This window comes from Carya illinoinensis, chromosome 1 (genome assembly GCF_018687715.1).
Source record: "Carya illinoinensis cultivar Pawnee chromosome 1, C.illinoinensisPawnee_v1, whole genome shotgun sequence".
NCBI classification, from domain to species: domain Eukaryota; kingdom Viridiplantae; phylum Streptophyta; class Magnoliopsida; order Fagales; family Juglandaceae; genus Carya; species Carya illinoinensis.
Genome location: NC_056752.1, coordinates 15,552,944 through 15,575,762, shown reverse-complemented (window position 1 = coordinate 15,575,762; position 22,819 = coordinate 15,552,944). Strand labels below are relative to the sequence as shown.

At 34.7% G+C, this 22,819-nt stretch overlaps 2 protein-coding genes across 3 annotated transcripts; both read left to right on the top strand.

Moving 5' to 3' along the window:
• The first annotated feature begins 932 nt into the window (after positions 1-932).
• On the top strand, positions 933-13,625 carry LOC122311785 (GRF1-interacting factor 3-like). Of its 2 annotated transcripts, XM_043126463.1 has the most exons (5): positions 1,179-1,245; positions 6,730-6,806; positions 8,080-8,312; positions 12,601-12,685; positions 12,762-13,625. In XM_043126463.1, the coding sequence occupies exons 2-5, from the start codon at positions 6,798-6,800 to the stop codon at positions 13,188-13,190; spliced, it is 756 nt and encodes a 251-aa protein (XP_042982397.1). In that variant the 5' UTR covers positions 1,179-1,245; positions 6,730-6,797; the 3' UTR covers positions 13,191-13,625. The 2 variants fall into 2 exon arrangements, with proteins under 2 accessions (XP_042982402.1, XP_042982397.1); XM_043126468.1 differs by lacking the exon at positions 8,080-8,312 and having other exon boundaries at positions 933-1,245.
• Positions 13,626-16,163: 2,538 nt separating this feature from the next.
• On the top strand, positions 16,164-17,594 carry LOC122311777. Its single transcript, XM_043126452.1, has one exon. The coding sequence runs from the start codon at positions 16,488-16,490 to the stop codon at positions 17,406-17,408; it is 921 nt and encodes a 306-aa protein (XP_042982386.1). The 5' UTR covers positions 16,164-16,487; the 3' UTR covers positions 17,409-17,594.
• The last annotated feature ends 5,225 nt before the right edge of the window (positions 17,595-22,819 follow it).

Below are 22,819 nucleotides of genomic sequence, written 5' to 3'. Positions count from 1 at the left end.
AATATTTATCTTTTAATACCATAGCTGCCAAAGAATGAGGATTAGTGAAAATTCTCCAACATTGCTTAGCAAGTAGAGCAGTATTAAAACTTTCTAGTTCTCGAAATCCCAGCCCCCCTTCAGCTTTTGACAACCCCATCTTTGACCAACTCTTCCACTGAATCTTCCTTTTATTTTCCTTGAACCCCCATCAGAATTTTGCCATAACAGCAGCTATTTCCTTACAAAGTTTCCTTGGGAGTCTGAAAACATTCATATGATAATTAGGCACTGCTTGAATGACAGCTTTAAGAGGAACTTCTTTACCAGCAGGAGATAAAAACTTATGTTTCCAATTATTAAACCTCTTCCTAACCCTATCCTTTATACTTCTAAAAGAATCATATTTAGACCTGCCAACCATAATTGGCAAACCCAAATACTTCTCACAGCTTGTAACCAATCTAGCACCCAACTCTTTTAATACACCCTCCTTTACATTTTTCTTTGCATTAGGACTGAAAAAAATGGTAGTTTTCTGCTTGTTTAAGCTTAGACATGTTTATTAATTGTGTCTTAATGAGTCAATCTATTTTGACTCAAACCCATTTATATTAAGCATAAACTCACTAATTTCGAATTTTATTCGTATTGGATTCACGAATTGTGTCAAATACTGTCATAGCTATTTAAATATAAATTATTTAATGAAAGGAAATGATACATATATAAAGAAATTTCATAAAAATAAATTGATAAATTGACATAATTTTATATTATATGTTATAACTACTTTACAATAAAAATAGTTTTACAATTTAATAAACCATATCAATCAAATTTCTAAGTTTTACTTTTATTAGATCGTACGTGATAAAATATTTCTTTTTAATGATAGAGAGAAGAAAAGTGAAAAACCTGTTCCTTTATGGATAAAGAGCTAGTATTTTTTTTTTTTTTTTATAGAGAAAGAGCTAGTATTAAACCAAAGGATCTTTCTCGTTCTAAATTCAAAAACCTTGCAGACGCTACCCTGATGAGAAAGGTATTCCCATCTCTTTCTAGCTCTAATTTCTGAAATTGGTAAGTCCGGCCCTCGTAGATTTGGGATTCTCTTTCTTTGAGTGGGAATTGGGGTTAGGGTTAGGCTTTGGTGTTAGTCTGAAGAATAAAGAAAGGAGCAAAACGATGCAGCAGCCACAGCAGATGATCCCCATGATGCCTTCATTTCCCCCCACCAACATCACCACCGAGCAGATTCAAAAGGTACCTTCTCTACTTACTTTGCTTGCGTTTGATGACTCTAGTTTCTACGGAATAAAGCGTTTATGTGTTTCTTGAGCTTCGGAAAGTCCCCCGTGCCCCTCTCGCTTTAGATTCATTTCGCGAGAAAATAACTTTATAGAGACAGTAAATGTGAAAATGATAGGTTTTGAAGTAAGTGTAAACACCTGATTGAAGGGAAAGACACATAAAATGTCAAAGGCATGCCTTTTCGAATCTTTTTAATAGTTACGCACTTCTATGCATAAAGTTTTTCTAGGAATTGCGCTTGGAAGCCTACACCTTCCTCCTCTGCATATTTGGCAAAATTTACCTCAATAGGAAGGGAATCATACATGAGGAAGACCGGCAGGTTGGGTATAGTTTTATGTTTGATAAGAAGAGGGCACAAAGGCCAGTGGCCCAGTGCCTCAAAGAAATATATCTGGGGAATGTCGTGGTTGATTAGCAAAAGTTGTATTGGTAATTTAATTCATTTTCTTCGAAACATGTGATATGTGAGACATATATGTAGAAATAATTGTATTTCATGTAGTCATATTGCTATGGCCCATGTCTCGTTTGTACATGGAGTGTGTCCTGTCTGGTGTGAATATGCACAAATTGGGCAACAAACAGTGACCTTTAGAAAAATCAAGCCCAATCATATTTGGCAATCAAGATTTCAACACAATACGGAATATATTTTTATTATATATGGTGTACAGAGTACTTATAAAAGTTTTTTTAGTTTACAGTTATTAAAAGTTATCCTTTAGAATCAGCATTAGTGTATTTTCGCTTTCTTTTTCCTTTATCCTTCATGTTGGGGAGGCTTAGTGCTTCTTCTACTTTCTTGACACTCAGATGTATTTCTCCATCTTAAATTTGATTTCTGTTTTTTCTTTCTACTTGTTCTACATCCGAACAGGAGTCATATGATGTAGTTTCTATAATTCTTTGATAGTCGTTGTGAGTTAGCTATCATAGTTTTTTTCCCTGTTTGTCTTTCAAAATTATGGATTTTTTCTTTATTTTTCTTCTAAAAACTGGTTGGGAAGTTGGAGAATAGAAAGGTATTGACCAGAAAGTTGGAGCGTAGTTAGAGTATGGGGTGCCATATTTGAAATGCATATTTGTAATGATAGGTCATTATTTCTTGAATATATTTTGTCTAACATGTAGATTTCTCTGTTCATGTATATTGATGGTTACATACCTGTCTTTGCTTTCTTGACCCGTGCTATATTTCTTGTAATTGGCATTATATTGTAATTGGCATTGTAGTTCTATTCGTTATGTCCTTCCAACATATATGCAATATATCCTATATTATTCAGTGTTGGTAAAAGCTTGCTTCAGTGAAAAGCACAAAATTCCTAATCTGAAGCTCTTCTCTTACCAAAAGTAAAGTGCATTTACAAAAGTGCACTTTTTGGCACTTATATGTATGCTTAGAGGTAAAAAAAGCATGTTTTGTAATTTTTTTTAAAGGATTATAAAATATCATTTGAAGACCTAGAAAATGATGTAAACCAATAGCTCTTTGGTTGTCTCGAATGGTAAGAGCCTTGGTCTTGGGAGTATGCTCCCCCCAAGTCCAAGGTTTGAACCCTTGGGTGCGAATAACTTTTAAGGCCACATCCTATTGGTGAAAAGCTGATGATTTATTGGATCAGTGTGATTTGGGAGTGTTACAAAGGTATGGGGTTTAAGCGGGAATGGACGTGTTGGCATAGTCTCTAGGATTCCTCGTTGTAAAAAATATTTTTCGGCATTTAGTTGATATTGAAGATCATAACACGAGAGCCCTAGAATCACCAGGATCAATTAGGTGCGTGCTTGCGCCCAAGCTCTAGATGATGTTTGCTCTTAAGTGCACCTAACTCTTTCACCTACAATCAGTACATTATTCCACAAAGCCCATTATTTAAAAATCATATAAGTGCAGCCACGATGGGGCTTTGTTTAGCCAAATGTCTTTCCAGGGGAAAGGAATACTTGTGGGTCACATGATAAAAAGTTCTGGCCTCAAAATTTTTTCTCCTGAATGTGATACACTAAATCTTATTCTCTTCACTGCCTCTCATTTGATTAGAGTACGATAGGTTGAAGAATGAGGAGGACAAGTCAAATGTTGAATCTTGTTCTGATCGAATAAAAGTGGTACTCCATTGTTTGGTGGTGTTGTAGAGTTGCCAAAAATCCACCATCGATGCCTCCTTGTCGCAACAAAACAGCCTTCAAAGATTGATTGCTACATTGAATTCCATGCCACAATTTGATCTTAGTCCCATTGCCTGCTTGAAATTTGATTAAGTTAGGAGAGTATTCTCCAACCCTTATGTTTTTCAAGATGCTAACCCCATAAGACACAATAACTTCATTAGAGCACCAATGTATCCACAGATCACCATTCTTAACTTCCACCACTGATTGCTGTAAATCATCTCTTTTTGTGGCAAATTGCCACCATTTTTGCAATAGATCATGGTTGAATACTATCAAGTTTATGACCCTCAAACATCTTGAGGAATCTAGGGTACGAATTTTTGGCCAGTTGACTATATGAAAATTGAACCCCTCACCAAAGCTTCGCCACATAATAAATTCCTCTGAAGCCTCTTGTCGCGATGGTCACGCCAACTGGTATAGGGAACAAGGACATATTGTATGTTGGTTAATTAGAGAAAGTGTTTTCGATCAAACCTAGCCAGCCTCCTCTCGACAGATAGAGTTGTCTCCACCCTACCGAATGACATTCCATCTTTTCAGCAATGTCTTCCCCCAATACCTTTGGCTTTGAATGGTGCCTCCAGGAAGCCCCATATATTTTATAGATGAAGCTGTTACCTTGCACTCAACAGTCCTGGTCAAACCACCTATATTTGCAGAAGCACTAATTCTGATTTAGCCAGATTAATCTCCAGTCACGAAACATCTTCAAAACATAATAAAAGGCAGCATACATGATTTTGGGCTCGATGGGGATTTTGTGCTCAAGTGTGCCTTAAGCATCTAATAACACTTCACTAAACAATATGCAGCTTGAGAGTTTAGGATTTAAAGTCTTGTTTGGTATTTGACAGTATTCTATGTGAAAAACGAGATGATTCTTGAAAGTCTAATTATCTCCGAGTTTCTGTTTCCCTAATGGGCATGCTGACATGAACAAGAATTTAGAGATGCATGTCTCAAATTATTGGCATGTCCCATGGTGTGGTGATGACCCATTTTTCTTCAAACTACCTCGTAAGGGATTACATTCTTATATCTAATAGATTTTGAGAATATAGCACCTTCAGTTCAAGAGTCGGACTTCGTAATCTAGTTATATATTAAATTACATTTCATCTTCCGCTGAAATTGCTTCATTGGCCAGCCGTGGTGAATCCCTGTGAGGGGTTATTGTTCTAAAGGACCTTCTAGCCAAAGGACCTTCTAGCCAGAGGCCTGTAGTAGGTTCGCTAGGTGCTATGCAATTCTACTTAATTAAGTCACCACACTTGGGAGTCCTTGCATACCTCACCATTTCTGATTCTGGCAAGACTGCGTGTCCCACCCATTGAATCAAAAGGAGGAGATAATGGGAGATGTAATATCTCTCCATCATCACTAAATAGATGTATCCTATTTTTTTTTTTTCAGAGAGGAATTCATCAAAATTCTGGAATGAACTTTGATGGCGTAGATAACTATTCCATGGGGAGATTGAACATGGTGCTTGCTCTGAGTCATTACTAAAGGTAGGTGATGAGGCACTTGTTTTTTGATAGTTAATAAGAATTTTATTACCAAGCATAGGCACAGCCCAAGTAAACAGGAAGTATACAAAGGAAATACGTACTACACACTAGAAAGCAGGAAACTATGATAGAAATAGATTCAGTACATTATCATCATTCCTTATGAAGATACTAGCCCACAAACTCAAAGAAGAAAAGAAAAAATAGCGAAGATCTTCAAAAGAATGCTCTTTATCTTCAAAGCATCTTCCATTCCTTTCCAGCCATATACACCACATTAGACACAAGGGAATCATTCTCCATCTGGCAGCAACACTTTTCCTTGCCTCAAAACCACACCAACATGCAAGGAGATCTACAACTTCCTTGGGCATCACCCAATATAACCCTGTTCGACCAAGAACCTCATCCCACAAAGATTTTGCCACCTCACCATGTAAAAAAAGATGATTTACAGATTCACCATCCTTCTTACACATGACACACCATTCACCTAAACACCAACCACGTTTTCTAAGGTTATTCATGGTCAATACTTTCCCAAGAGCAACCACCCAACCAAAGAACGCCACCTTGGAAGGTACTTTCACCCTCTAGATGCTTTTCCAGGGGAAAACACAGCCAGCATGACAATTAAGCACCTCATAAAAAGAACTGACTGAAAACCTGAAATTTCCAGCATGATCCCACAAAAGCCTGTCCTCTCTTCCCTGCATCACTTTAGAATTATAAATTCTTTCCAGAAAATCTGAAACAACATTTACTTCCCAGTCGTTTACATCTCTAATAAAGTCCACATTCCAAAGAATATTATTATCCATGCATTGTAGATAATCAACCACAGCAGTATTTTGATTCCTTGCAATCCTGTAAAGAGATGGAAAATCTAATTTTAAAGCTGATTCCCCTCACCAAATGTCATGCCAAAAGAGAATCCTCCTCCCTTCCCCCACCTTAAATTTAATATGTTTAGAAAACTCCCTCCAACCTCTCCTAATGCCCTTCCATAAACTCACCCCATTTGCTTCTCTAACATCATTAGTAGTTATAGAATCTGAATGATTGTGCTGGCAACATTAGTAAATCTCTTGAAGGTTCTTACATGTTTCTAAGTTGGTATCTGGGTAGCATATATGATCATCTACCAAAAGAAAATTGAGGAAGTTCTCATGGGGTCATGGCTCTATTCTGAACTAACCAAATGACTAGATATCTGCTAATTTCACTTCGACAGATGCTCTGTTCCATCATAATTGAAAATTGAATTTACTCTATATTTTCTTAATGAATTTGTTTTAAGTTATTCAAAGGGTCGGATGTTTCTCTAGGAACCTAGTTGTTGATGAAAATAAGAATTGCCTGAAATGTTTTTTTGATAAGTAAAAGGTGCCTGAAATGTTTTCTGCCCAGTCTTTGTGGAATGTTTCGAAGTTGTGGAAAAAGTTTTGTGATGATACCCATTTATTTTTTTCTGTGTTCCTCCCAGAATTTCATTTATTTATGATATTGACACTAGGATTGCTTTATTGCAGCATCACTTAAAAAAAGGATTGCTTTATTGCAGCAACAAAATGTTTATAATTATATGGGAACTGTATTTAACTTGTGTGTGGCGATTGCTCAGCAATTCTATCCTTGTCCACTTTGATTTTCACTTACTAGTTTGGGAAATCATATTTATGGATATGTGCTGATATAGGCAACAAGATTTATTTTGTAATTCTTTTAATGCATGGTGCAGTACCTTGATGAAAACAAAAAATTGATTATGGCTATACTGGACAATCAAAACCTTGGAAAACTTGCTGAATGTGCCCAGTAAGTGACCTCTCTCTCTCTCTCTCTCTCTCTCTCTCTCTCTCTCTCTCTCTCTGTGTTAGCATATGTGCATTTTACCAAGGTTTTTCCAGATTAAATTCCAGTTTGTATTGTCAGAAACACTAATTTAGCTACCAAAATGGTTAACCTGTCTTTAGGGCTGTAATCAAGCCGAGCCGAGCTGGTCTTTGGCTTGCCGAGCTCGACTCGACTCAAAATACTTAAAGCTTGAACCCAAGTTTGAGATTTTTTTTATTTTTTGTTCGAGCTCGACTCGATAAGCTAAACTCTCAACTCGAACTTGAGTTCGAGTTTGTCTCACAAACGAGTTCGAGTAGAGTCGAGCTCGAGCTCGAGCTCGAATTATTTATTTTTTGAATAAGATTTAATAATTAATAAATTAAAAAAATAAAAAAATAAAATATCTAGTATTAAATTTATACAACTAATAAGTAAAACTTCTATTGAATTATAAAATTTTAAAAAATTTATAAATAATTAATATCTAACTAGTTGATATTTATCCAAAATAACAATACATTATATGCCTATATATATTATTAATACATACACTTAATATGATAGCATATATCTATTTCATATATGGTGAGCATATACTAGTATATGATATTATTAAATTTTACTGACTAATTATTATACAAATTATAAAATATACCTATGAACTATATTCACTATATAGACATAGGTAATTAGATTACATATTATATATTTAATTATAAAAGTGGAATGCTTATATTATTAGCTAATACGTATATATATATATATGTATATATACATAGGTGTATGTATATATTTATCAATATATGAATGAGTTTTAATCGAGTTGACTTGAGCATAAACGAGCGGACCTTAACGATTCTTAGGCGAGTTGCGTCAAGTTTTGTCGAGTAGGTATTTACTTTCACGAACAAGCTTTTTTTCACGAGTCGAGTTCGATTTAAGTTTAATCGAGCGAGTGCCGAGCAGGCTATCGAATAGATTGGTTCATTTACAGGCCTACCTGTCTTCTTTATGACACCATTAGGGATTCATGAAAGGTTGATTAAAGATGGAATTTGTCATTCTAATTTGCATTAAACGAGTCTAGAAATAGGATCTGCTTCCCATAGGAAAGTTGTAATTGTCAAAAAATTTCCATTCGATGTGATAGGGTTTCCTTGAAAAGTACAGATCCTAAAAGATGGCATCTTTTTATGATTTTTGCATGCTATATGTGTTGACTTCACTCCATACTCGCATTTTCTTACTACAGGTATCACATTATAGATGTCTTGGGGTGAAGGTGGATATGTATTGGAACTTGAGCCCCTGGTGGTCTACATTGTTCTCCATTCAGCTTAGCCACAAGTATAGTTTCACCTTAGCCACCACTTGCCTATCAAGTCCAGCACAGCCTCCCCCCCACCGCCAAACCCAACTAACCTGCCAATCTCAGTTCTACCTTAAGATCCACCAGTTTACAGCCTACTACTTGTGGCTTCAAAGGTACTTTTGGCACCGCTTTTACCACCGTGTATAGGCAGCCTCCAAAATTGTATATTTTTCTTTGCACATTTTTTAATCTAATGAAAGTTATATTTAAAAGGGCTCTAGTGACCAAAAGGGCCAGGGTCAAACAAAAGAGAAGGAAAAGGTGCTGGGCCCAGGCGTTGGGCTTCTGCCCATGGGGATATGCCTTCGTCCAGTCAACAGTCAGGCCCTGTTTGGAGGCGACGTATGTAGGCCTTGGTTGAAGCTGGCCCATTGGTGTGTGGGCATGAGCTACCGGCGCCGGCAAAGACACTGGTAACCTTGTCGTAGATTGCAGAACCACCGACTGTTGCTCTGTAGCAGACGGTGGTTGCCGGTGCATCTACAATGACAACCCAAGTGCCTACACCACCGGGGATCAAAGTTTTAGAAGAAGGGGCTTCAAGACTTATCTACGGCCTCATTTCCTTGGTTGGGCAGTTTAGGATGTTGTGTTGGAGGCCTCTACCCCCACCTATGGTGTCCAAATCTCATTGGAATCTGGAGGAGTGGGCTCTCAAAATTGTCACATGGAGTTGGGCTACGATTTGAGGACAGACGGGCTCTCTGTGGGGGTGCTAGATGGGGAATGTTTCAATTTTTTTTTTTGGGGGGGGGGGGGGGGGGGGGGATGCTGAACCAATATGCACGGTCCCTCCTAGACCCAATTCAGAGCAATTCATTTCAGAGTGGGTGTTCAAGAAGGTTGTGGAAATACAAGCCTGCGTTGGGGTTTCCTGTATAGGGTTTGAAGAGCAGTTCAGGGTCCTTGTTGCTGTTGAAGATGGTTGATCGAAGTCCGCCACAAAGAGAGGTAGGGAACTCAAAAGGCTCAAATGTTCTATTAATTATGAAGCGAAAGAGGGGAGCGGTAGAAGGGATAGATCAAAAGGGAGGGGGGTAAATATTGTTCATGAAACCTAAGATCCTCTCTTGGAATGTGCGAGGGCTCAATGATTGCAATAGGCACCTTCATATAAAATTTTTATTGCGAACGTGGATTGTTGATGTGGTGTGTTTTCAAGAAACAAAATTGCGGGTCGTTGATAGAAGAATCATTTGTAGTTTGTGGGGGTGTTCGTATGTGGGTTGGTCCTATTTGGTTTTGTTGGTGCGTCATGTGGCATTCTTTTAATGTGGGATACAAGAGTGGTGCAGGCAGTGGAAGAGTGTGTTGGTTCTTTCTCGGTCGCTAATTTTTTTAAAAATGTGGTAGATGGCTGGGAGTGGGCTTATGTAGGCATCTATGGGCCTAACAAGGATAGAGATAGGAGAAGGCTATGGAAGGAATTACTTATATATATATATAAGGCTATGGGAGGAATTGGCAGGTTTATATTGTTTGTGGGATGTGTCGTGGTATTTTTTTTTTTGGGGGGGGGGTTAACTTCAATATCACTCGCTTTCCCAGCAAGTGATCGGGGAATCATCGCAACTCTTTAGCCATAGAGGATTTCTCTAAGTTCATTTTTTATTTGGACCTTATGAATCTCCCCCTAGTTGGGGGCCGAGTTCAAATGGTCCAATAGTCGGGGTTGGTTGAGATTGGACAGATTTCTAGTCTCTCATTTGTGGGAGGCCCATTTTCCAGAGTTGTGCCAAAAGCAGTTGGCTCGTGTTTGCTCAGATAATTTTCCTATTATGTTAGACTGTGGAGGTATTAATGAGGGATGCCGGTATTTCAAGTCTGAAAGTATATGGTTAGCAGCTGATGGTTTTGTCAAGAAGGTTTGTTCTTGGTGGTCTTCTTATCAATTCACAGGTACTCCTAGTTTCATTCTTGCAGGTAAGTTTAAGGCCTTGAAACAAGATTTAAAGAAGTAGAATCTGGAAGTTTTTGGCAGCATTGACAACCAGAAGACTACCTTAATGGAGGAGCTTCGGGATTTAGAAGGGTGGGAATTGTTGGGAGATATCTCGGAGGAGGTTTTTTTGAGAAAGTGTTCGGTTGTGAGTGAACTGGAGAGGGTATTGTTGATGGAGGAGACCTAGTGGCGTAAAACATCTAAGGGCCCTGTGGTAAAAAGAAGGTGATAAGTGTACAAAGTTTTTTTTAATAAAGTGGCTAATTCACAGGTGCAACATGCTATTGAGGCACTCCATTCAGGTAATCAAGTGCTCTCTTCCCGCTCTGAATTAGAGAACCATATTGTATATTACTATGAAAACTTTCTCATGAAGCAAACCTGTTGGAGGCCGAAGCTCGATGATTTGTTTTTTGAGTCCATTGATCCATAGAGCCCAAGTTGGTTGGAAAGACCTTTTGACGAAGATGAGATTTACAAGGTCATTTGTGGTATGGCTAAAGACAAAGCGTTGGGTCTGGATGGTTTCTCGTTGGGATTCTTTGAAGTTTTTTGGGAGATTGTAAAATGTGATGTTATGCAGGTTTTTCTTGAGTTCCAATCTTTTAAAAAGTTTGAGAAATGCCTCAATGCGACATTCATTGCTCTCATTCCGAAGAAGCAAGGGGCTATGGAAGTTGAGGATCTTCGCCCTATAAACTTAGTAAGTGGGGTAGACAAGATTATATCGAAGGTTTTTGTTAATTGGTTAAGTTTGGTAATGGAGCAAATTATTTCTAAACCTTAGAATGCTTTTGTTCGGGGTTGGTGCTCCAATGTAGTGAAGAAAAGGGGGGGGGGGGGGGGGGTATGGAGTGGGCTTGTGGAAATTTATTAGGAGGGGTTGGCCGTGTTTCAAAAACCACATCTGTTTCGTAGTTGGAGAGGGCACTAGAATCAGGTTTTGGCATGATGTTTGGTGTGGAGAGCGTGCTCTCGAAAGGGCTTTCCCATCTCTCTACAGCATTGCAACCAACAGGGATGCTCTTTGGTGGATCTACTTGCATTTTCTCATGGTTCTCACCAGTGGAATGTCCTATTTAATAAGGATAATCATGATTGGGAATTGCATACTGTTTCAAAATTTTTCAGATTGATATACTCTACAAGAAGTATAACGGCACGGGGGGATAGAATATAGTGGAGGTCCCTTGGCAGCAAGAAGTTCACTGTTAAGACATATTACAAAATATTGGCATCACAGGGTAATGTACCTTTCCCATGGAAAAGTATTTGGAGGTCTCGTGTGCCTTCCAAAGTAGCTTTTTTTGTATGGACCGTCGCTCTTGGGGACATTCTGAACACGGACAACTTAAGGAGGAGGGGACTCATTGTGATGGATTGGTGTTATTTGTACAAAAAACATGGAGAATCAGTGGATCACTTTTTATTGCATTGTGAGGTCACAAGAACATTGTGGAATGAGATATTTAGAAGAGTTGATGTTTCTTGGTTAATGCCAATGAGGGTGGTCGACTTGCTTGTTAGAAGCACATTCACGGCTGTCCTCAGGTAGTGGCAGTATGGAAGATGATACTGCTGTGCATTATATGGTGTGTTTGGTCGGAAAGGAATGAGCGGTGCTTCGAAGATAGGGAGTGCACTATGGCAGAGCTTCAGAGTTTTTTTGTACACACATTACTGCTCTGCTTTTCAGCCATTGTGCTTAATGGAACCAATGTTCATGACTTCTTATCTTTAATTTAGCATTTCTAAAATTTGTTTAGGTGTTCTTTTGTATACTTCATATGTACATAGGCTATGCCTATTTCATTCTCTTCAATAAAATTTACCCACTACTTATCAAAAAAAATATAATGAAAATTAATTGGTTGTCACTTGAAATTGTGATTTGATTTATGAAATGCAAAAGGTCATATAAAAAAAAACCTTATAAAAAATGAAATGCAAAAAGGTAGGGTTGATTTATAAAAATGCAAATTGAAGCAACAACCACTGGGATCAATTCTTGGTCTTAAGTCTCCAAAAGTAACTAGTTCATCCATTTTTTCCTATCCTCTCATCACTAAAACGTGTCAAATTTTTCTGTGTGCTTGTGGCTCTAATGGTCTTTGCGCTTATGTGTAGCATGATTTGAGATGGTTGGCAATAATGCAATATATTTTAGCTTATTTTTAAAATGAAGTGGATGTATTTTTGGATTGAGGCATCTGAGATTCTGAATATTCAAGTCACAAAAGAGATTTTATTTTTATTTTCTTAGAGCCAAAGCCCGAGCAAAAGAAAAACAACCTACATGCCAAAGGGTCTTTACCTCTTAAGTCTTGCATAAATTATGGATTACAGCTTCCATAGGTTTTGGCTATATATTTATAAATATGAAATAAAAAATTGTAGCATTATATTTACCTTGTGTAGTGTGGGGGGTGTGATATACACATGACATTTTGATGATTTAGGTATCAAGCTCAGCTTCAAAAGAATTTGATGTATTTAGCTGCAATTGCTGATGCGCAACCACAAACACCAGCAATGCCTCCCCAGGTAACTATTATTATGAAATCTTTTTTAACTAATTCATCATGCACACATCTTGCTTATGCGTACCAAACACTTGCAGATGGCCCCACATCCTGCATTGCAGCAAGGAGGATATTACATGCAACACCCTCAGGCAGCAGCAATGGCTCAGCAGCCAGGTATTTTTCCCCAAAAGCTGCCATTACAATATAATAACCCACATCAGATGCAGGATCCACAGCAGCAGCTACACCAGCAGCACCAACAGGCCATCCAAGGGCAAATGGGACTGAGGGCTGGAGGAGCCAACAATGGCTTGCATTCTATGCATACTGAGACTACCCATGGAGGTGGCAGTAGTGGTGGTCCACCTTCTGTTGCAGGCCCAAACGATGTACGTGGAGGAAGCAAGCAAGATGGCTCTGAGGTTGGGACAGCTGGTGCTGATGGCCAGGGAAGCTCAGCTGGTGGGCATGGCGGTGGTGATGGAGAATCTTCTTACTTGAAGGGGTCAGAGGAAGCGAAGTAGCATGTTCTTTTCATCCATTCCACATGAATGCATGTACCTGTTGATAGTAGGTATCCATTAGTGTAGAAGCGGTATGCTCTGATGATCTTTGATTGATCGGGTGAGGTGCCAAAATTTTCAGTTCTAGTTTTGAACAGATTAGGTAGGTGAAGTATTTTTAGAGTACTGGTATGCAATGAATTCTGCTATAAAAAACCTATGGCTAGACAAGACAATCTAAGTCGGAAGAATAGAGTTGGAAGCTTGCCATCTCTACTTCCATGCATGGAATATCATGGAAGTTTTGTTGTAGACATTACAATCTTAGTCGGAAGAATAGAGTTGGAAGCTTCCCATCTCTACTTCCATGCATGGAATATCATGGAAGTTTTGTTGTAGACATTGTTTTTTCCCCAGTATATGGTCTCTGTAGAAAATACAGTTAAGTATTGACTACGGACGCGTGTCGAAGGTTTCGAATCTACAGTCCTATCGATTCCTCTTGCTCTTCTATATTATATGTAATCTAGATCTAGAGTCTATACATATATATCTTAGACCTCAATTTTAAGATGGTGGTTAATTGACATTGGAGGCAAGTGGGGGAATCTTCTTTGCAATAGGTCAATGTCACCAAATGGACGAATCCGAAGTTGGGTTTTTTCGTGTTTTCTACTTTTTCGGTACCAGAATATTTTGGAGCCTTCGGGCTTTTCAAGCATTTGCACATGTAGGTAAATTACCTTGTCGATGCCAGGTAATTAAATTCAGTGTAAGCATGAGCCAAGTCGGACTGACATTTTTTTTACTCGTTTCACGTCTAAGAAGCATAATATTTATTATTAATACTGCTGGAAAAAGAAAAAGATGTATAAAGAAGCATGCCCAACTAGGCAGAGCCTAAAAAGAAGAGGAAAGCTAGAAAAAGTAGTAAAGAGGATTATGATTTTTGAGAAGTCATTTTCCAAACCGAAAAAAAATTAGAACTTTGGTTAAAGCCAAAGAGGCTTTGGGATTGAAGGGGAAGGAAAGCAACCAAACAGAAGGGTGTAAATTATTCTAAATCACTTCTAAACCCGGATTTTCTCAAAAGAAAGAAGTGTTTTGGGCTTGTAGATGTAATTTAGGTCATTAACCATTGTTATTTTGTTCACAACCTATACACGCATTCCCGAGGAATAAAAAAAAAAATAATAATAATATTAGTGGAAGAATGGGAGTTATTAACTACACTAAGAACATTTCTATCTAGTGTCCTATAAGCCCTTTTTTCCTATAATTAGACGATGAATTTACGGTTTTGACCCCTATATCCGAATCTCCAATTTAGAGAAAAGGTTTAGGAAATAAATTACTATTCATCAATATTGATAAATCACTTTTATCAATATTTTATTCATTTCAATTAAATTAATTCTTCTTCTAATTATCTACATTTTTTCTCATACTCATATTTGTTGTAATTTTAAATAATAGTTTTAAAAATAATTTAAATAACTACAAAAATATTAAAAAATTTAAAATATTATCATGACCGTAAAAAAAATAATTAATTTTTGTTTAAAATATTCACTAGAGTAATAGTTCAAAACATAAGAAAAAATATTGAATAGTTAAATTTGTAAATGGAAGTAAGAGAAAAAAAGTAATAAAGAAATAATAGAGAAATATTATTTTAATAGAATAGAGAAAAGATAGGGAATGAGATGTATGAAATTTTTGAAAGATGAGTAAAATTTAGAGAAAATTTTTAGGAAATGTAGTTTTTAGTTAAATTATATATATGAAATTTTATAGGAAATGAGATAGGAATGCTCTAAAGAAAGTAGAAATATAATATAAAGATAAATGCTACCATGCCCAATTATAATGCTAATTTTATCTCCGTTGATATGGCACATAAAATGGGTATAGGAAACTTAAGATTTTAGTGATCTTATTTTTTTATATGTATAGGAAACTTAATTAAGATTTTAGTGATCTTATTTTTGTGTTCTCGGTCACTATTTTATTTTATATTTTATATTTTTTTAATAAACTATGTAGTGCCACATAATTAATGGAATAGAGTTGGCGATATAACTAAGACGACATAGTAGCAAAACTCTAATATAAATAATTAATAAAAAATTCTATATACTATATTATTATCTTACTTGTATCCTATTAAATAAGATGTAGTATATTTATCACAATTGAATGATAATTAATTACATATTTATTTATTATTAAATAGTGATAGATGCGTCACGTTATGTATAATAAAATGTAAGTAAAATAGTGATGTGGTATATAACTTGCACACAATGTATGTACCGGTTTCTAATCAAACCAAACTCCAAACCTTTACAGCAAATTACATCCGTACCATCGTGTTCATATTCAAAATTATCGGTATCTAACATTAAAAAAGAGGCACGTACTTCATTAATGACCAATTGGCTTAAACTTTAAAGCCTTTATAATTATATATTTATTGGAAGACATTCTCTCAGGATAATTACAATTGAATTAATCCAGCAACGAAAACATGGGGTTAAGATTTTTTAAACATTTTATTCGAATTTTAAGGTAAGTAAAAGAGAGACAGCCCGCAGATACATGAAATTTTCATGAATCTTACAATATTTTGTAAACTGGGCTGCGAAGCTCTATTAATGGTGTCAACGACGCCGTTCATTCCCCACAGACCGTACCCTTTTCTTAGCCGTCTAACTCTTATCAGTAGAAAGGATTCCTCATCCTAATTCCTAACCATCATCCATCGTTTTTTCAACGTTACTTATCTACAAATTAAAAAGAAATTAATCACAACAGTTAGTCCTTATTAATTTATGTCTACGCCATTATAATAATAATAATAATTTAGAATTATTGGTAGGAAAATAATCTGTAAAAAGCACAACGTACGTCTGCATAGTGCATATTGTCATCAGAATGTCAACTTTGGCATAAATTTCAATCCAATGACAAAATAATATATCAAGAGTCGTTTTCACATCCCCATCCTGGTAATCAACACGCAACCAACTCAACCACACACCTCTTCTCTAATTAACTCCATATTTCAATCCCATGTTCTCTCTGTCTCTCGACCTTCCTCTTCCCCGAGCTAGTTCTGGTAGTACTGATTTTGATAAACCTGTTTGTTCAGATAGTCTCTGTACGTGTAGAAGCCATAGTTGGTATCTTTCTACGGCCTCTTCCTGATCTTTCTCTGAAAACCCTATATGTATATATCGTAGACGCCATAGTTCTCCTCTTTCTCTGCATGTAAAAACCAAGAATTGTCGTGGAAACACAGAGAAAGAATCCAACATGAAAGAAGAGCATAAACAGTACCATAAAAGACTCATGACCGTGGCCTTAAGACTAGTCAAACCCACGGCGTACTTTATGCTCCTCTTGCTAGCGTATACCCTGGGTTACCTATCTTCCCCTTCCTCTTCATCTTACCCCAGGTCTCCTGTTCCCTCCTCCCCAACCCCCTTCATCAATGAACTCATCAACTTACCCTCCCAGCTCGACCAGTTCCGAGTCAAGGCTCACTGTGCTGTCCCGCTCCCCTCCGAACGCGTCCGGCAAACCATTCTTGACCGAGTTTTCAACGGGACCTCTCCATTCGACGGCTTCCCCCCAACGTATGTTAGGCCGCTTCTCCAACGCCAGAGAATTCGAGGGTGGGGCTCCAATGGCGCCGTTTTCGAGCACTTAATCCAGAAGGTTAGGCCCCGGACCATCATCGAAGTGGGCACATTTCTAGGCGCGTCGGCGATACACATGCACGGGTTGACTCGCAAACTCGGTCTCGAAGCCCAGATCCTTTGTCTCGACGATTTCCGGGGCTGGCCCGGGTTCCGGGACCGGTTCAAGGACATCAAAATGATAAACGGCGACGTTTCGCTGATGTACCAGTTCATGCAGAACCTGTTCTCCGTCAACGCGACCGACTCGGTTTTGCCGGTACCGTTCTCGACCGGGTCGGCCCTGGAAAAGCTTTGCGAGTTGGGTGTTTACGGCGATTTGATCGAGGTGGATGCAGGTCACGATTTCCTGTCGGCGTGGTCCGATATAAATCGGGCGTACCGGCTTTTAAGACCCGGTGGAGTAATTTTCGGACACGATTATTTTACAGCAACCGATAACAAAGGAGTTAGGAGGGCAGTGAATTTATTTGCCCGTATTCACGGCCTCAAAATTAAACTAGATGGCCAACATTGGGTCATCGATTCTACTTAATTACCTCAGCACCCCTCAACTCATGCTGCTTCCAATTCTTAAGAATGTCGGCGGCTTGAGTAAGAGATAATAGATATATACGTTGTATTGGATAGCATTTATATGACGTCCATACTGTTTTAATTTTTGTCTGAACTATAAATGTTTACAATACGATAAAGATATCCACCACGACTCGTTTGGTTATTCATTGCTCATGAAATAATATGAAATATTTTATTATATATTAAATAAAATATTATTATAATATAAATTGATAAAATTATAATAATGAGATAAATAATTTATTATCCGAGCATTTAAACTCGACCATTATATATATAGGATATTACTATTTAGTCCTATGATTTTGTCTCTTTTCGTGTTTTTTATTAATAGTTAAAAAAATAACTATTAGTGAATTTGTATATTTCTTTTAAAAATATATTTAAAGATATTTAAAAAAATACAATTATACTAATGATAACTTTGAAGGGGCAAATTTATAAGACTAGAACACTCTCATTAGAATAGCCAAAGCTAAACTCAAGTTTTAGCTAATATGACAAGAATTTGCTTTTGTCTATTTCATTCACATCCAATCCCTATATTAGATTATCAATTTATTCATTACATAATAATAAAATAATTATTTTTTTATTTTTATCATATTTTACTAATATACTAATTATATGTTAATTACTAATCATATTCTAATTAAATTGTTAGTTAAAAAGTTATATTTTTAATAGTCATTTAATGCTAATAATAATAAACTTCTAATTAAACTCATTTAAAACTCAATATAAATATCTTAATAAAAAACTAGTTAAACTCTTTTGTGATAGGAAATGTCAAGAGAAGAGATAGTGTTTCAAAAGTAACAATAAAAAAAAGAAAATACTTTAGTTATAAAGGAATGACACAAAAGTAAATCTACATGCTGGTGTAGTTTGATGTGATACGTCAGATTGTAAAATTACTTTTATTACAAAGTAAATTTAATAGATTCATAAAATCCATATCAATTTATGAGTTTATTTTTTATAATTTTTTTATGTCTGTATTAATTCTTATATAAAAAAATATTTGGTTCATCTCCAATATATATCAAATGACTTGTTTTAGACATATTGTAGCAAAAACCAACCGTTCAAACACGTTGCAGTTTGCATAATCCAATGCGGGCCATATTTTGTCCCAATAGCACCCTGCATGCATTTCTTTTATCTTTGACTAATCCATCGAGATTGCTCCAATTACAGCACCTTATATGTATATATACCTCGTCTTTCTACAAAAGGACATGCACAGCAATAACATCTTTCATTTTGGTTGGTTAATAATTTTGCAATATTTAATAATAAAGTAATGAGATACAGTTACATCTTATTATATTATATTACTGCTAGCTTTAAGTGCAGGACAATGTTATAAAACCGTTAACTATTTTAGAAATTATTTTATAAAATATGGTTGATATTTACATGGGAAAAGGCACAAGGGTAAAAATACACGGAATAGATTAGAAAAGTGTTACAGTCCAATTCTCCGAGTATTGAAAGACAGATTATTTGAAAGATTTAAGGAAGGTTTAGATAGTGAGTTGAGATGAGATAAATTGAAATGAAATTTGAATAAAATATTGTTAGAATATTATTTTTTTTTAAATTGAAAAAGTTGAATTCTTTATTGTATTTTATGTGAAAATTTACGAAAATTGTAATAATTAGATAAAATGAATTAAAAAGGCTTTTGCAAACCAAACCCCCCCTTAGGCTTAGTTTAGATAGTGAGTTAAGTTGAGTTAAGACGAGATCTATGAGATGAAAATTTAAAGTTAAATAAAATATTATTAGAATATTATTTTTATTTTGAAATTTGTAAAAATTGAATTGTTTAATATATTTTGTTTGGAAGTTTGAAAAAATTATAATAATTAAATGAGTTGAGATTAAATGAGTTGAAATTATTTTAATATCCAAACCAGGCCTTAGTGTTCATAAACAGAGAGTTGCTTTTGTTCCATATGCTTGTTGTTGCATTATTGGTGTTTATTTGAGAGCTTAAGGAAACATTTAATCTACCTCATTACTTGCGTTTTCTAGCATTTGGAAATGTTGATGTCACTTCATTCGGACGTTGCATGTTTGAAATATTTGGCCTAAGGTCTTATTCAACGAGGCAGAAATTTTGTACCAAGGAATTTTCCAAGGTAACAAACGGTGGTTATAATTCTATTAGGTGTACGTGTAAACTAGTTGTAAATTAAGAGTAAGTTAGATATAGTTACGAAGTGTGCAAGTCCTGTCCTCTATTTTTATTAGATACAGTTTTTATTTGCTTGATGCAATTTTGACAAGAAAATATATTGTTCTTTTTAGTAGTGTAACCGGTCCGGTCCAGTCTGGTTTTGGACATAATTTAGGACTGAACTGGTATGTACCGGTTTTATATTTTTCAAAACCGATAACGCATTGGTTACCCTTATAAACTGGTACTCCAATTTTATCGATTTTCAGTCCGGTCCCGCTTTTCGATTTTAATATAGTATATTATATATGATATAATATACATAATATAGTATATTATAGTATATAATACTATAGTAATAATATATTGTAGTATATTATAATATATATTATAATTGTATTATAAACTATAGTGATATGTTATATATTATAATATATAATATAATGATATATTATAGTATATTATAATATATAGTGATATTAGATTTTAAAATTTAATATTATATTAATTAGTAATTTATCATATAATACAAAACTATTTTATACATATTTATATATTATATATAAAAATTAATATATATATATATGTGAACCGGTCTGGTCTTGTTTAAAAAAAAAAAATAGAAATCAGACCGATCTTGATCAGTTTTAAGAAAAATAAAACCGGTATCGGACCGAACGTAACTTGGTACCGGACCCAACCTACCGATTCGGTCTAGTCTGACCCGTTTTACCGATTCACCAGTTTTTTCTTACACCCCTAGTTCTTTTGTTACTTTGTATATCATTGTCATTCTTGGTAAATATGATTTTTTTAATAGAAAAAGTAAGAATATTGGTGATAATTATTATATGCCTAGGTATTTATATTATATAGAGTAAATTTATTCATCATTATTTTTCTTATCATCCCATGACATCGTATTAGATGATAGGTTCACAAGTGAAAATATAATAATAAATCATCTTCAATCATCTAATATTATATTATGGGATGATGAAATGATGATTAGAATTAGAATGATGAATAATATTATCCTACATGTATTTACATTTTTATTTACAAGATTCATTTTGTTAGGTTTTTTTTTTTTTTTTTTTTTTTTTTAAATTTAAATTTTGAATTTCAAATTTCATGATTTTCAATATATCAATTATAACTTATACGTGAAGAAGTAAATTTTTTAAAAGTTTTTCTTTTTTTTAAAATACATTTAGCATATTCTTTTTTTTTTTTTTTTTTAATGACTTCATATATATTTCATTGAATCGATGATATATACGTTGAAATATTATAAAGGAAGTTGAAACGTAATTATCTTAACATTATAAATCTTCTTTTCATCAATTAAATTAATAAGGCCAACAACTTTGATTTAAATATCAATAATTCCTTTTCGTCTAAAGCTTTGACACGCCAAGTTATTTGGCCAGTTGGAGACAATACCCGATAAACATTTGAAATTAAATATGACCCATAATTATTACTTAATTATCAATCTGTCCGTTTGTATACCTAATTGTGATGATATACACAAAGTTCAATTGGCCACTTGAAAGCAATTCAGGATCGATCTTTAAAATGTAATCGCAGCTAAAGCCAATTGAGAGGGTTCTCGATTACTATTATTATTGTCGGATATAAAATGGACTAGAATCCAATCTATTAAAAATACATTATTATGGGTGTAAAAAATAAAAACCGAAAAATCTATTTGTAAGAGGTTCGGTGTGGTACCGATTCTTAAGAATTAAAATTGGTCATAAACAGGTGTGATGTTGGTTTTCATATTTTAAAAATCGGTTTAAATTGAACCGGACCGATATATATATATTATATGCTAAAATGTTAATTAATATAACATGAAATTATAATCTTATTATTCAAATCTATTAATTTTATAATATAAAATTAATATAATATATGATATATCATAAAATTAATCTTATAACATTTGATATAACATATAAATTTTAATATTATAATATAAATTAATATAACATAAAATTTTAATCTTAAACATAAACATTAATATTAAGGATCGAGCTACTATGCCGCCTAGCGGTTACTGTTGGGCTTGCCACTCAGGAGAATTTTTTTTTTTCTTTTCATATTTTTAAAATATATTTAAATATTTTTAAAAAATAAAAAAATACATCAATATATTAAAAACCATTTCCTTAATCATTAATTAAAGAAAAATATTTTTTTGCTGAACGGTACACTTGAGTGGCCAAACCAGCTTTTTCCTAATATTAAATTATTAATATAAACTTACTTTTGATATATACACACACATATATATAAAGAATAAATACATTTTTGGCATAATAAATTATAATATATATTATTTTTGTAAATACATTTTTCACACATTTGATCATATATATTCATATAAAAAAAACTAGAACTTATGTAGACTATAGTTAAATTTAATAATATATTACTGTGTTAATTATTAAAAATTAATGTACTTATATTATAATATAAATAGACTAATAATTTAGTATATGTAAATATCATATTATTACTAATATGGATAATTCATAAAATTGGACTCGACCAAAACAAGAAAAAATGGAAGTTCCGGTTTCTTTCCTTTTTTTCGGTTTCGATAGCGAATCGGTCCTGTATTAGTTTTTAAAATTTCAAAAGTGGTATATATCAATTTGGTTCTAAAACTATACAAAATTGGACTAATTACACATTTACATATTACTAATAATAAAAAAGAAATAAGATAAGAAGAGATAAAACTAAAAGAGGTTGAATAACATATAAAAATATGAAAATGATATAAGGCAAGTAGGACTTAGGTACTCAAGGAAGGAAATCTCTATAGAAAGAGAAGGTATCTACAAATCTCCAACTTCTCTACACATGAAAAAGGGCAGAGATGATTTTCTCTCCCCCAATATTTCTATAGTGAAAGGCCTTTTTTTAACCTGTTGGGAACTCTAATTTTCCTCCATTGTATTGAGAGTTACGAGTGACCATGATGACAGATTGTAAAATCATCGAAAATTGTAGATTACACCCTCTACTACTACTATTGCTACCGCTGCTACTGCTACTAGTGCCACTCCTACTCCTACTTCTGCTACGACTCTTACTGCAACTACTACTACTGCCAATTGTGGACTTTATGATCCCTAAGAATCAGGAATAATGCCATTTTA

Excerpts from the sequence above, each read along its gene's own strand:
- LOC122311777 (XM_043126452.1), top strand. The coding sequence starts at position 16,488 with ATGAAAGAAGAGCATAAACAGTACCATAAAAGACTCATGACCGTGGCC.
- LOC122311785 (XM_043126463.1), top strand. Across the intron at positions 8,313-12,600 it reads TACTACTTGTGGCTTCAAAG|GTATCAAGCTCAGCTTCAAA; the intron begins GTACTTTTGGCA and ends TTGATGATTTAG. Across the intron at positions 12,686-12,761 it reads CACCAGCAATGCCTCCCCAG|ATGGCCCCACATCCTGCATT; the intron begins GTAACTATTATT and ends AAACACTTGCAG.